Source organism: Danio rerio, chromosome 24, assembly GCF_049306965.1.
Source record: "Danio rerio strain Tuebingen ecotype United States chromosome 24, GRCz12tu, whole genome shotgun sequence".
Lineage (NCBI taxonomy): Eukaryota > Metazoa > Chordata > Actinopteri > Cypriniformes > Danionidae > Danio > Danio rerio.
In genome coordinates, this window is record NC_133199.1 from 37,506,338 (window position 1) to 37,520,503 (window position 14,166).

The 14,166-nt window shown below is 32.0% G+C and overlaps 1 protein-coding gene across 4 annotated transcripts in view; it reads right to left on the minus strand.

Annotated features, from left to right (window-relative positions):
• slc4a2b (solute carrier family 4 member 2b) overlaps nt 1-14,166 on the minus strand; it is a 93,018-nt gene that overhangs the window by 48,826 nt on the left and 30,026 nt on the right. For 3 of the 4 annotated variants that reach the window (XM_073940508.1, XM_073940509.1, NM_001114440.2), the window contains exon 3: nt 7,958-8,126. In XM_073940508.1, coding sequence (XP_073796609.1) covers nt 7,958-8,017 — 60 coding nt within the window. In that variant the 5' untranslated portion in view covers nt 8,018-8,126. Of the gene's footprint in view, nt 1-7,865; nt 8,127-14,166 lie in introns of all 4 variants that reach the window. The other variant, XM_073940511.1, reaches the window with a different exon arrangement.

The following is a 14,166-nucleotide window of genomic DNA, read 5'->3' on the forward strand; positions in this document are numbered from 1 at the left end:
TTGATGATGATAAGAATAATAAATCAATAAAATAACAATGATGATGATAATAATAATAATCATATTAATAATAATAATAAAACATCTATAAAATGACGACGATGATAATAATAATAAAAAAAATTTAAATAATGACGATGATAATAATAATAATAATGAACCAATAAAATGATGAAGATGATAATGATAATTATAAGAATAAATCCATATATAAAATAATGATGATGATAATAACAATAATAATAATAAAATAATAAATAAAAATCAATAAAATTATAATAAAAAATCTATAAAATAATTATAGCAATAATAATAATAGTAAATCAATAATAATAATAATAATAATAATAATAATAATATTAATAATAAATAAAATAATGACGATGACGATGATGATAATAATAATCATCAATTAAATAAAAATCATGTGGTTTATAGAATCACGATAACAACAGCATTTCTGTAAATACACACACACACACACACACACACACACACACACACACACACACACACACACACATCATATTTCTCACTTTATTTAGAACTTCAGGACCAATTGATTGCTTAAAAATGAAGAAATATTATATTATTAACATAAATAAATATTGCACCTTCAAGATTGTAACTTCTAACAATGCTATTCATATTTCTGTCTGCATCTCTGTAATGCGTATAATATTGCACTCATATATATGAAAAAGTATCATCGTAAACAATTTTGTGACCCCATTTAATACACAATAGACCATAATATTAAGCGAAAGACTTTTTATTTTGCCCATCCGAGATATACAGTTTAAGTCAGAATTATTCGCCCCCCTTTGATTTTTTTTTTTTCCCATTTTTTTAAATATTTTCCAAATGATAATAACAGAGCAAGGAAATTTTCACAGTATGTCTGATAATATTTTTTCTTCTGGAGAAAGTATTATTATATATATATATATATATATATATATATATATATATATATATATATATATATATATATATATATATATATATATATATATATATATATATATATATATGTTAAATGTCAAATTGTTACTTCATAGTCTATTCTTTCATTGTGGAAAATAGCAAAAGGATAAAACCCAATGGAAATGGAAAAATATAAATATTTTATACATCATTCCTATATATACACACACACACACTGTATAAAATTAGCCTAACTGTTAAGAGAGCAACACTGACATATTAATCAGATTTGTGAGCTCTGATAACCTGTAGAAACACCCATTTCTATGTTTACTCAGATCGATAAAGCAAGATCCAACGGCCCTGCAAAATTAACCCTCAAACTGTTTACCAAGCATTAATCACTAAAAAATTTACATATAATAATCAATCTGAGAGCTAGAGACTATCCTGAACCACGAGCACAGTTCTCCATCAACAGGTAACACATTTAATACTACGGCTAAAGACTGACCTGAAACCTGTAGAGAAAGTCCATTGATCATCTACCACTTGTAAACACAAGATCTTCCAATAGAGCAAGAAACCTTATTTTTTCCACATATGAGCAAATAAAAGCAGACCTCCGCAACCTGTCATCACATGACCACAGCAGGAAGAGGATGTGGAATAGCCTTAGTCCAACTCCAATCACCAAGTGTCTGGTCTTCCCCCAAACACATCATACATCCACACACCCAAACCAGCTAATCATTAACCGGATGAATCAACAGTTGCCTGCCATCAAAAGACCAGTCAATGCCAGTTAAAGAGACAGTACACCAAAAAAAAAAAGGGGCGTTCAATACATTCATCAATTTCAAGGTCAGTCCTTACATAATAATAATAATAATAATAATAATAATAATTTTCCCAGTGATGGGTTACAGTTGGAAGGGCATACATTGCATAAAACATATGCTGGATAAGTTTGCGGTTCATTCCGCTGTGGTGACCCCAGATTAACAAAGGGAATAAGCCGAAAAGAAAATGAATAAATGAATAATAATTATAGCAATATTAATACATCTTATTTAGTGCACTTTTCTCAGACACAAAGTGCTACAAGACAAACAGTAAGAAAGCAGAACAATAATAAAAAACAGTAAAAACTCCACAATAAGACAATAAAATATATATAAATTTCTTTTAACTAAATTAAACAATTAAATCGACAAAAATAATCAATCCAAGTTAAAAGCAACTGTAAAGAGGTGAGTCTTAAGAAGTTTTTTAAAACAGTCCAAAGAAGCGACATTCCTGATGCTGATGGGTCGACTATTCCATAGCTTAGGCACACTGTATGAAAAAGCTCGACCACCCATAGTCTTTTGTTTACAGCGTGGCTAATACAGCGCAAGTCCAGATGCAGAACGAAGACTGCGGGTGAGAGTGATGAGAGTTACCAGGTCACAAATGTAGTCAGGTGCTAGCCCATGCACTGCTTTATATATTAAAATCAAGGTCTTAAAATCGATACATGACTTAACAGGAAGCCAGTGAAGTTGCTGAAGTAGAGGGGGGATATGGTAGTCTGAGGAAGTGTGTGTCGAAACGCATGCAGTGGAATTTTTAATGTACTGTAAATTTCTAAAGCAGGGGTCTCAAACCTTGTCTGCGCCATGCGAGACAATAATTTGTGGCCCCTGCCTAAATTTGAAAGTTTAATGTCAGTGCGGCCCACGACTTTGATATGTATTGCACTTTACAGTTTTGTGTGTGGAGCCGAGCGAACCCACCAACCACGGTGGGGTATATGGCTCTGGGGGCGGAACATAGGCTGGACTTGACGCAGGTAGAGAAACAATTCTCAATGAAAGCGAGCATGCCGGCTTTCATCTCAGCACGCTTCATTCGCAACACTTAAAAAAAAAAAAAGTTGCTGCCCAGGGGACATTATACATATATAAATGTATATAAATCTGAGCTTAATTTTTGGTAATGATTTTGGCTCATATGATGACTTAAACTAATGGCCAATGTAGATTAACAACTGCGCACCTGTTAACGCAGATCCACCAATGCGTGTTCACGCGGGCAGCTGTCACGTGGACATGAGTGAGAGCGCTAAAAACAAATGCTGAATTTAAAACTTTTTAAAATCCTGAATCAATATTTGAGTTACTTTGCACTCTGGAGGAAGGACAACACCGTGGCTGAAGTATTATTTTTAGACAGGTAATGTTCCGTTTTAAAACCATTTTACTCGCGCAAAGCTGATGTAGATTGTGTTGTTTTACGAATGGGTTATATACACAGAAGTTGTTCAGCCACTGAATCTTCTAGCGAATGATTGATGCGACTATTTTCAGTTTCATAAGGAACCTTTTGCAGCATCGATAATGTAGACTTATATTTAGTTTGACAACAAAACAGAATAGCTCTATTCCGCCTAGCCTGCTTTACTAAGGGGAGGTTGCTTTTATATTCACATTGGTTCATTTTTGAACAATGACGACCTGTGACACACTCCATATATTGTTTAACGTGCTTCTCTGAATATTCGGTCTGAAATAGCAAGTAAGCATGGTTTAGTAATAACTCTCTCTCTCTGTCTCTTTCCTTCTCGCCACTTCTCGCTCTTATTCTTTCTGTGGGTCTCTGTGAGGACAGTCTCTCTTGCGAGGGCTAGTCTGAGAGAATGTGTTTTGCTTGTTTAATGCTCTTGTCTAAAGTTTGCGATTTAATAATGCAATATATTTGCTTTTGAACTTGTCCAGTTAACTGACATGTTTGAGTGATACCTCATATCGCGCGATATACATATACAACACTCAGATTTATATTTTGTATTAGTTCACTAGGTTCAGGAGAATGTGCTGTTTTCTGTATGTTTTATTTTTAGTTAGAGCAGTTTAGTTAAGACGTTTGGTACGTTGAAGATGTTTCTTTTCATGCTTTTCATATTTAGTTTAGTTTGGTGAAAACAGTTACTGAGTTTTGTTATATTTATTTCTTTGATTTAAGCACATTCAACTACTTCCTCTCCCCCCAGGTAATTCATTATTTAATCATTGTAAATATTTTTCTTTCACTGTATAATATATTTTCACTGGTTTCATTGGATGTATGGGCAATAAATAATTGCAGTGATTATTTGGTTTTCAGTTTATTTCTTTCTCCATCCGCTTGTCACACACATTAAACTAATGTATGTTATGTCATCTACTCCTAGTTTAATATTAACATCTAAAAGGACGTAACAGTGTAATTCCTGCACGCCGCCAGCCAATCACTAAGCATACAGTAGGCAGACGAGAGTGAAACCAGCGATCCTTGCATGCATGAAATATTGCACATTATGACAACTTTTGCTAACTACACAACTGAAAATGTGCTAGAGATAATACAGCTTTTCATTCAGACTTGTAGTATTATATAATACTATAAAGTTTTCTAACTGGCGAATGACATGATCTAGTGCAGGGGTGTCAAACTCAATTCCTGGAGGGCCGAAGCCCTGCACAGTTTAGTTCCAACCCTGCTCCAACACACTTACCTGTAGGTTTCAAACAAGCCTGAAGGACTCAATTAGTTTGGTCAGGTGTGTTTAATTAGGGTTGGAACTAAACTGTGCAGAGCTGCGGCCCTTTTGGAACTGAGTTTGATACCTGTGATCTAGTGGGTCTCTGTCATCTTTAATGTGCGCATTTGCGTGACTTCGGGAGGCGTGGCTTTGGATAGCAGGGGAGGGATTGTATTTGAAAGATACTATGCTAACCGGGTAGCATGTAGGCAGATCACCTACTGCACCTTTAACTGTTGTCTAGCATTGTATGAAATCACTAAGAATCAGTCAGGGAAAAAAAAGAAAAAAGAAAAATAAGGTAATCTACATTTTGTATAGACTGAGGGCAAGTTAGTTCATCTAAAGACTACTGCTTTAGCACTATATGTTTTGCAAACTGGTTTTGAAGATAATATGAATATAAAAAATGCTAATAAAATATTGCAGAATGTATAAAGCACACACATACAACTGTTTGAACTGTAAAACTAGACTGAAGCAACTGCACATGTCAGAATGAATTATCTCTTTAAGAGCAAAACACTGGAAATGCTGACTCAACAGAGAGACAGAGAGAAAGTTGCCGCATATCAATGTAAACAGCTGCAGGAGGGAAAAAAAAGAAAAAGTCAGTTTTGTGGGTGAAAAGGTCTGAGTTTCCCTCAAGTTGCTCGAGTGAGTTTTATGATGACTGTCAGTGATACTGGGCCATAAAAGACCAAATGGATAATTACTGTACAATGCAGAGGTTTGTTTAGGAAATCTGCCTGGATCTTAAAAATTTACAGTCTTTCAAAGATTTAAAACCATGAAAGATCTTAGTAAAATATGCTAAAACAAAGTGATTGAATGAGGCCATTAGTAATAAAAATGTAGTAAAAAAGTAATTAAAAAAAAGAAAAAAAAGATACGCCACTGACAAAAGTGTATAATATAATTTATAATATTATATAACAATAATATAATGCATATTCTATGCGTTTGTGGTGAATTTAATATTCTGCAAATAAAATGTGTAATTTACAAAATACAGTTTCAGCATAGAGAATGTGTCTATCATGTTACAATTTACTATAATGCAGTATTTCTATCTGTAAATGTGCTGAAAACTATTTTAGAAAGCAGATAGGTAGTGTGATCAAAAAATGAATGAATTAAAATGAATTAATAAAATATGAATGAACAGTTTACCAACATCATGTTTTAAAGTAGTTAACATTAGTAACATGAATGAGCATGTTGTTAACGTGTTAGCATTATGCTGACATAAATAAACATGTTTGCATGTTTCTAGAAAAATAATACTGCCAGCATGAATTAGCAAGCTGCTAATGAAGTTAGCATTTTACTAACACAAAATACCATGTTGATGCTTCTAGAATAGGGACCAAATTATTAGCATAAAATAGGTAGCTAACATACTTGGCATATAGTCATAGCTAAATAGCTAGATTAAGACCTGAAGGCCTTGAATTGAGTGAATGAGAGTTAAATGCACTGCAAGAATCTCCATTTAAAAGTTTTCAACCCCTCCATAAAAACCATACAGGATTTTATAAAGATTTGATGGCCTGTTTTACTAAAAAAAATATTAATCAAAAAAAAGTTTGAAAAGATATGGCCTAAAATTCAGATCAGTCTGAAGGTCTGAACCAAGTTTGGTGGTTTAAATTTGGTGGTTAAAATTTAGTCCCAAAGGAAGCAGCAGCATGCTAGGCTTTCAAGCTAACATAAAAAGCTACAATCCTGTTTTTTTATTTTATTGGTTCGTTTTACTACAAAAAAAGCTCGATTAAATCGAACCAAACCCACACAGTGTTGGTACTAAACACTTTGAATGTCTGCACAGAAGCATCACTTGACTTAGCATGGGTTAACATGTTGATGTTTCTAGAATAGGAATCAAATTGTTAGCATGAAACAAGTTGTTAGCATATCCTAGGCAAGTTCTTATTTTCTACTCATAGCTAAATAGCTAGATTAAGATCTGAAGGTCTTGAACTGAAAGAATGTAGGTTCAATGCACTGCAAGATTCACAGTGTAAAAGTTTTCACCCCCTCCATAAAAGCAGTACAGGATTTTGTATAGATTTGATGGCCGGTTTTACAAAAAAATATATGAAACCAGTTATAAAATATGAAATCAGTTAGAAAAGATATAGCATAACAATTCAGATCAGTGTGAAGTTCTGGGCCAAGTTTGGTGGTTGTAACTTAAACTCTAGAAGGAGATGGGTTTTGAAATTTGGTCCCAAAGGAAGCAGCAGCATGCTATGCTCTCAAGCTAACATAAAAAGCTACAATACTGATTTTTATTTTTTTTTGCTACATAAAAAGCTCAATTTAATCAAACCAAACCCCAGAGTGTTTATACTAAACACTTTTGAATGTCTGCACCGACACATCACTTGACCTGACTAGAAACATCAACATGTTAACTCATTTTATCAAAGAGTTAGCATAAAATATGTTGTAAGAATATCCTAGGCTAGTTCTTATTTACTAGGCATAGCTAATTAGCTAGATTAAGATCTAAAGACCTTAAACAGAGTGAATGTAGGGTAAATGTACTGCAAGATTCACTATTTAAAAGTTTTCAGCCCCTCCATAAAGCCATTTAGAATTTTATATAGATTCAAGGGCCTGTTTTACAAGAAATATAAAGCCAACCAGCTTGAAAAGACAAAGGTTGAAAATTCAGATTAATCTTAAGGTCTGAACCAAGTTTGGGGGTTGTAACTTGAAAACTCTAGAAGGAGATGGGTTTTAAAATTTGGTCCCAAAGGAAGCAGCAGCATGCTATGCTCTCAAGCACACATAAGAAAAAGTTACAATACTGATTTTTTTACTACATAAAAAGCTCAATTTAATCAAATCAAAACCCCAGAGTGTTCATACTAAACACTTTTGAACGTCTGCACAGGAGAATCACTTGACTTAACATGGGTTAACTTAATTAATTAATTAAACTTAATTAGTTAATGTTTCTAGAATGGGAATAAAATTGTTAGCATGAAATAAGTTGCTAGCGTATCCTAGGCTAGTTCTTATTTTCTACTCATCGCTAAATAGCTAGATAAAGATCTGAAGGCCTTATACTGAGTGACTGTAGGTTAAATGCATGGCAAGATTGACCAATTATAAGTTATCACCCCTCCATAAAAGCCATATAGCATTTCGGATAGATTTGATTGCCTGTTTTACAAAAAAATATGAAACCAATCGGTAAGAAAAGACATAGATTAAAAATTAAGAACATTTTGAAGGTCTGAGCCAAGTTTGGTGGTTGTGACTTAAAAACTCTATGAGAAGAAAGGTTTTGAAATTTGGTCCCAAAATAAGCAGCAGCATGCTACACTCTAAAGCTAACAGTTACAATGCTGTTTTTTACTACATAAAAAGCTGAGTTAGATCAAACAAAACCCCCACAGTGTCATTACTAAACGCTTTTGAATGCCTGCACAGAAGCATGACTTGACTTACATTGTGAACGACTGAATCCACAGCGTTGGTGAGTTGGTCTGAAGTCACAGGGTCAGTCATGGCTGCCGTCAGGACACTGTGAACCCGCTGAACAACACTCGTTTCCGCACAGCCTTTAGCCTTTCTCTTTCTCACTGAGACTCAGGCAGGAGTTTACGGGCAGCATAACCTGTCAACAATTAAATGCCATGTTAATTCCCAATTATGGTACACAGGTCAAACTTGTTATTCAGTGTGTTTAAAGACAACAATATAGTGCTCCATTTACTGCTCAAATGGACTTAAACTACAACATAATAGTCCCTCATATCCAAAGACTGATAACAACCTGATAAAAAAAGCTGCTACTGTGAGGACACGAAGATAAGAGACTTGTGTTTGAAAATAACCATAAAGTATTGGAAGTACTACTTGAAGAATCTTTATCTCTTATATCATTCAGAGCAGTTGTGTTGAGCTTGCAAACCTAATTTATTGGTTCATAATAATAATAGAATAACAAAACAACCTTACTAGTAATTAAATTGGCACACAAACAACCAAAATCACTAAAACTTTAATATAGTCATGACCAATGCATGATGCATTACAATATGGAGTTACTCCCCAAAAAAGTAGCTAGTTGAGTTACTTGGTTACTTTTTATGGTAGTACAGCATTACGTTACCTTTGAGTAGGCCCACACAGAATCTGCGCGCTTAGAATTCTGCAGATTTTTAGCCCTTTATTAATTCCGTTTATTTACTTGAGTAAATGTGTGTAAAGATAAATTTATTCAGTTTTTAAATTACAGTAATAGTATTGACTAATATGAAAATGTTGTTATTCTGATATATGTACACCAGTTTGTAAAGTAATGTTTTCTGTCTTTTAGTAGATTTATTATATGAGAGACTTGCTTTGTTTACCAAATTAAGTGAATCTAATTGGATTTGCATTTTAAACATTAAATAAAAGTTAAAATTTATATATATATATATATATATATATATATATATATATATATATATATATATATATATATATATATATATATATATATATATATAATTTTATTTATTTATTTATTTTTTTTTTTTTAACTTAAGGTTTTAGTTATGATACTCCTAAAATCATTCCACAGAAATCTGCAGATTTTTACCAAAGTTTTCCGCAGAAATGGCAAAAAACGTCCGCAGATTCCATCTGGCCCTACTTTTGAGTTACGTTTGCATTACTTTTTTTTTACATGGCTGAGGTTTGATCTCTTTCAGAACTTGATTTCTTTTTCTTTTTTTAATAGAGGAGTTCACACTGTACAATAACACACTGTATAATCTACACCTACATATACATGAAACTTTTTTAAAAAACAAAACAAACCAGATAATGTTATCTGAGAACTTCCTGACCCCAGAGCTCTACATGCGACATATACAGATTGTTGAAGGTTTAAAGCAATGTGTTAGCTACTTTTAGCTACTATTTGTCTTAGGTTAAATCACTGTCCATTAAGACTATCCCTTTCCTTTTCTTTCGATGCGTTCAAAATAATGAACACATTCTCTTATTGACTGTGTGATTCATTATGACTACTTTCATTTTAATCCGGCAATTTCTTCTTTAAAAGCTAAATAAACCTCCGCAACTGCATCGAATGTTCCAAAATGATGCAGTTAAATCATTTGAACAATTAGGAAATTAATTTTCGCTCCCAAAATATAAATTTTTTAGATGCTCGCAACTTCAAAATTTCCTCACAAAACAAAAAGATATACAAAGAATTAAAAACCCTTCTACAATAGAACAGTTTCTAAAAGATATATAAAATGGACATGAGACCAATAATTTTTTTTCTAAAGGTTACTCAATATTCTTATCTAAGAATACAAATAACACCTTACAGGTAAAGGAGAAATGGTAGACTGAAATGAACAGAATAATTTCTTTGGATACTTGGGAGGAAGTTTGCAGTGAAGTGCATTTTGTGATCAATTCCAATATCTGGAGAGAATTCAAATGGAAGGCTATAACTAGATTTTTCAGAACTCCACAAATAATTTCAAAATGAAACCATTCCTGCTCTAACAATTGCTGGAGAAATTGTGGTCAGAATATTGGTAACCACACACATATTCTGTGGTCATGTCCTAAATAAAGTAACTATTGGAAAGATGTATTTAATGCCCTTAAGGAAATCTTCCATTATGAATTTTCTGAAGACCCCACAGTTGCTCTGCTAGGTGTATGCCCTGAGGGCTTTGATGGCAGATCAAAAATGTACTCATTACAAATCTTAATTGCTGCAGCTTTGAAGTGCATCACATGCAGATGGCAATATTCTGAACCTCCATCATACAATGCTTGGATTCAAAAAGTGTGGGAACTGTATCAAATGGAACAAATAACATATCCATTACGACTTCAAAAAACAATTTTCCTAAAGAGATGGTCTCCAGCCATGCCTCTAATACTTCAATTATGAGCCATACTGAACTCTGCGAACTTTTTTCTTTCTTCCTTTCTTCACTTTATCTTTTATTTATTCATTTTTTTCTTATTTATTTTTTTAATAAAAGACAGAACATTTTTTATACACCAACAATTATAATAATGATTATATGTCCTAAGGATGCTTTTTGTTCTGTACATGTATTTACAACCATTTTGGTAGATAGAAATCCATGGTCTAACATGTAAAACACTGTTACACTATATTGTACTTCATGCAGTGATGTATTCGCTAACAAAAATAAGTGAAAAAAAACTAATTAAACTAAAAAGTAACTCAAATGACATTTTTAAAACAGTAACTCAAATATTATTAATTATTTTTAAAAAGTAATGCGTTAATTTACTCAAAAGAAACGCAAAGAATAAACTGTGTTGAGGTTTAACTTTTACATTTCAGAACCTCAGCACTCAAATCCTGCCTTTGTCTAGTCATCTATACGTTAGGCCTGTCACAATCAATCTATCGACTAATTACACAACAAATGGACATGACCCTTAATCATTTATGATGATGCAATATACAGTATAACGTGTTAACACTTACCTTTTTGTTAACATTTATATTTATTTATTTATTTATTTATTTATTTATTTATTTATTTATTTAAGGATATACGTTTTCACAATCTGATACCAATGCCTAATTATTAAATTGTAAAAATTACTATAATTAAATGAAATGTTCTTAGGAATAAAATATAATGTGTTCTTTGGAAGAGTGTACTTGCATTATTATGCTATTATAGTGTTAAAATGGTCTTAAAATGATGATAATTGTCAGCGCAATAGCCTAGTGATTAGCAAGCTGACATATGGTGCAGTAGCACTTCAGGGCATCCCGAGTTCGAATCCTGGCTCGTAGACATTTCCCGTCCCTACCCCTCTCTCTCTCCCACTTCGCTTCCCGTCTGAAACACTGTCCTATCTGCTTAATAAAGGCAAAAAGACCAAAAATAATAAAATAAAATAAAAATAATGATAATTGTTTAAATAGCAATACATTTTGGTGCTATATATATCGTACCACAAAAAAAAAAAATAGATATCAATACATGTTATAACACAGTTACATTGAATACAACAATTGTGTTTTAATTTAAGCTCTTAAGAAAAACTGGGTTCGTGGCAAACCTTGAAGGCAGTGTTAAATTCAGCAGTGAAATGTCCCACTTCCAACCTCAATGCAGTCCAATCACTTAGAATAAAAGTTCTCAATGTGAAATGAAACTTTTTCATAACATTTCGTTAAAAAAAGTGTGAAAATACTGACCGTATTTGAAAACTAAATGAAAAAGTAACACTATGTATTGTTCAATAAACCCAGTATCTCATTATTAGTAGGATCCCCTCACTTTCTTTTATTTTTATGTTTCCATGATGTAGCTTCTATGCTAATCTTAGTGAAGCAGAATTAGCCACCATCTATCAAGTGACATCAAATGACACGTCTTGTTTACATCTGACAAAGCAGTTTAGACATTATTTTCAAGCAGTAAGTAGAAACAAATCCTCATTTAAACTGCAATACAGCATGAAACTTAAAGTAAAACATCCTAACAGAATGATCATCAAAACCTTTTCAAATGTCTACCATGATAAAATTAGATTGCAAAACATTAAGGCTTAAATAATAGTAATGCGCATTAAAAAAAAAAACCCAAAATAAATGAAATAATAAATAAAATACTCAGCAAAAAAAAAAAAAAAAAAACACCAAATAAAGTAAATCAAGTCAGTACACATTGAGCATAATCAAGAATAAGTTTCAATAGGAATAAAAGTAATGTCAAAGAACTTGACCTTACCCGAAGAGAAACATGAGTGAAACTGTGGTAAAGTTAATGCAGTTGACTCTTATATGACAAGAGGCACATTTGTGTTAAAATTGTTGGACATGCCCAGTTACTCAACTCTGATGCCAAGTCTAAGTGCAAACCACCCTTATATTAAAAAATACATAAAACATGTTGTTCTATTCATCTTGCAACACATTTCTAAGAGACACGGCCGTACTATCTTTAAGAGGCACCTAAATATAGAGCACACTATACTGTAATGTTGCAATGTCTCGTTAGAAGCTAATATTAGTTAAAAGCTGATATATAAAAAATAAATAAATAATGTACTTTTTTGGAAGGTCAGTGAAATTAGCAACTGAAGAGGGACTTTAAATCAAAACTTGTGCTAAAAAATATGACCCTTAAAAGATTTTGGTGTCATTTTACATAAAAAAATAAAATAAAATAAAAAAAAATAAATAAAATTACAGTGCAGGAAAGAAAAAGTATTAAACACGTCATGTTGTTTTTTTATCTGGAATAATATTTCTAAAGAAGCTGTTGACATGGAACTGAACCAGAACCAAAAACCCAAACAATACAAACATAAAACTAAACAAAAAAATTAAATAACTATGAAATGACACAAGGAGAAAGTGCTGAACTACTGAAACGTATTTAACACTTTATATTAAAAGCCTTTTTGGTGATAATGATGCCTCTCATATGGAAAATGAAGTGACATGAATTGTCAAACCTGATCTTTATTTTGTATTTTCTATTGTATTGAAGGTATGTGGTTGTCTGGGCCATTCTACAGCTTGATTTTCTTTCTCTGAAAGCATTTGAGAGTTTCCTTGGCTGTGTTTAGATCATTGTCTGGCTGAAATGTCCAATCTTTTTCAATCTTCATCATCCTGTTCATGTAGATGTTTGACTGAAGCAGTTAATATTCATTTCCACTGATGAAGAGCAGAGGGTTGCTGAAGAACTACTGAGAGATTTCAGCTGCTGTCTGAGCTTTCACTGCATTTCTACACCTTCGTTTCTCCAGGTGTTTAGTAGTTTTTTCCTGTGCGATTTTATTTTATTAAGCATAACTTAATTTGTAAAGTAACTAAATTGGTTTTATTTTAATACATGGATTTACTTGGTTGTTACCAACATCTGGTGAAAATTTCGAGTCAGCTGCACCTTCATAAATATGCTTTCTGAGAAAAATGGTGACGTGTTCAATACTTAATTCCCCACAGTATATTAATTCAAAGAATTTTTTCATGCGCAAGTTGACTGGATATAAAACAGAAATCATTATATAAAAAGGTCAAAAGGTTAAGATACATACTAGCTATTTTAACTAGTTTATAATACTTAAAACAATTTAAAGTAACTTAAAAACATTTGCTATTGAAAGACAAAAAAAAGAAAACAACGTAATAAAGTGACCCTGGACCACAAAATCAGTCTGATGTTGCACAGGAATAAGTATTGATTTAAAAAGTATTGATTTAGATATCAATATGATTAGATTCAAAGATCATTCTGATATGAAGTAAAGATTTTCTTCCATGAAAACATTTTAGAAATTTCCCATGGTAAATATATCAAAATGTTGGTAATATACATTGCTATGAAAATAAACTTGAAAAACTTAAAAAGGACATTTTTTCTGTATTTTGTTAGCTTGTCATAGTTTTGATTCCAATTTATCAAATGGTATCTTGGCTAAATATTGCCATATTCTAAATTAAAATAAAAAATAAATAGAATAAATAAATTTAAAATATATATGAATCATACATCAAAAAGTATACTTATTTAGCTTTAAGATGATCAGTAAGTCTTACTTTTTTTTTAAATGTAAAACATGAGTCCAATAAAAAATTAAATAAATCTTTAACATATGCCTATAAATAAACAATTCTATAAATAATAAAT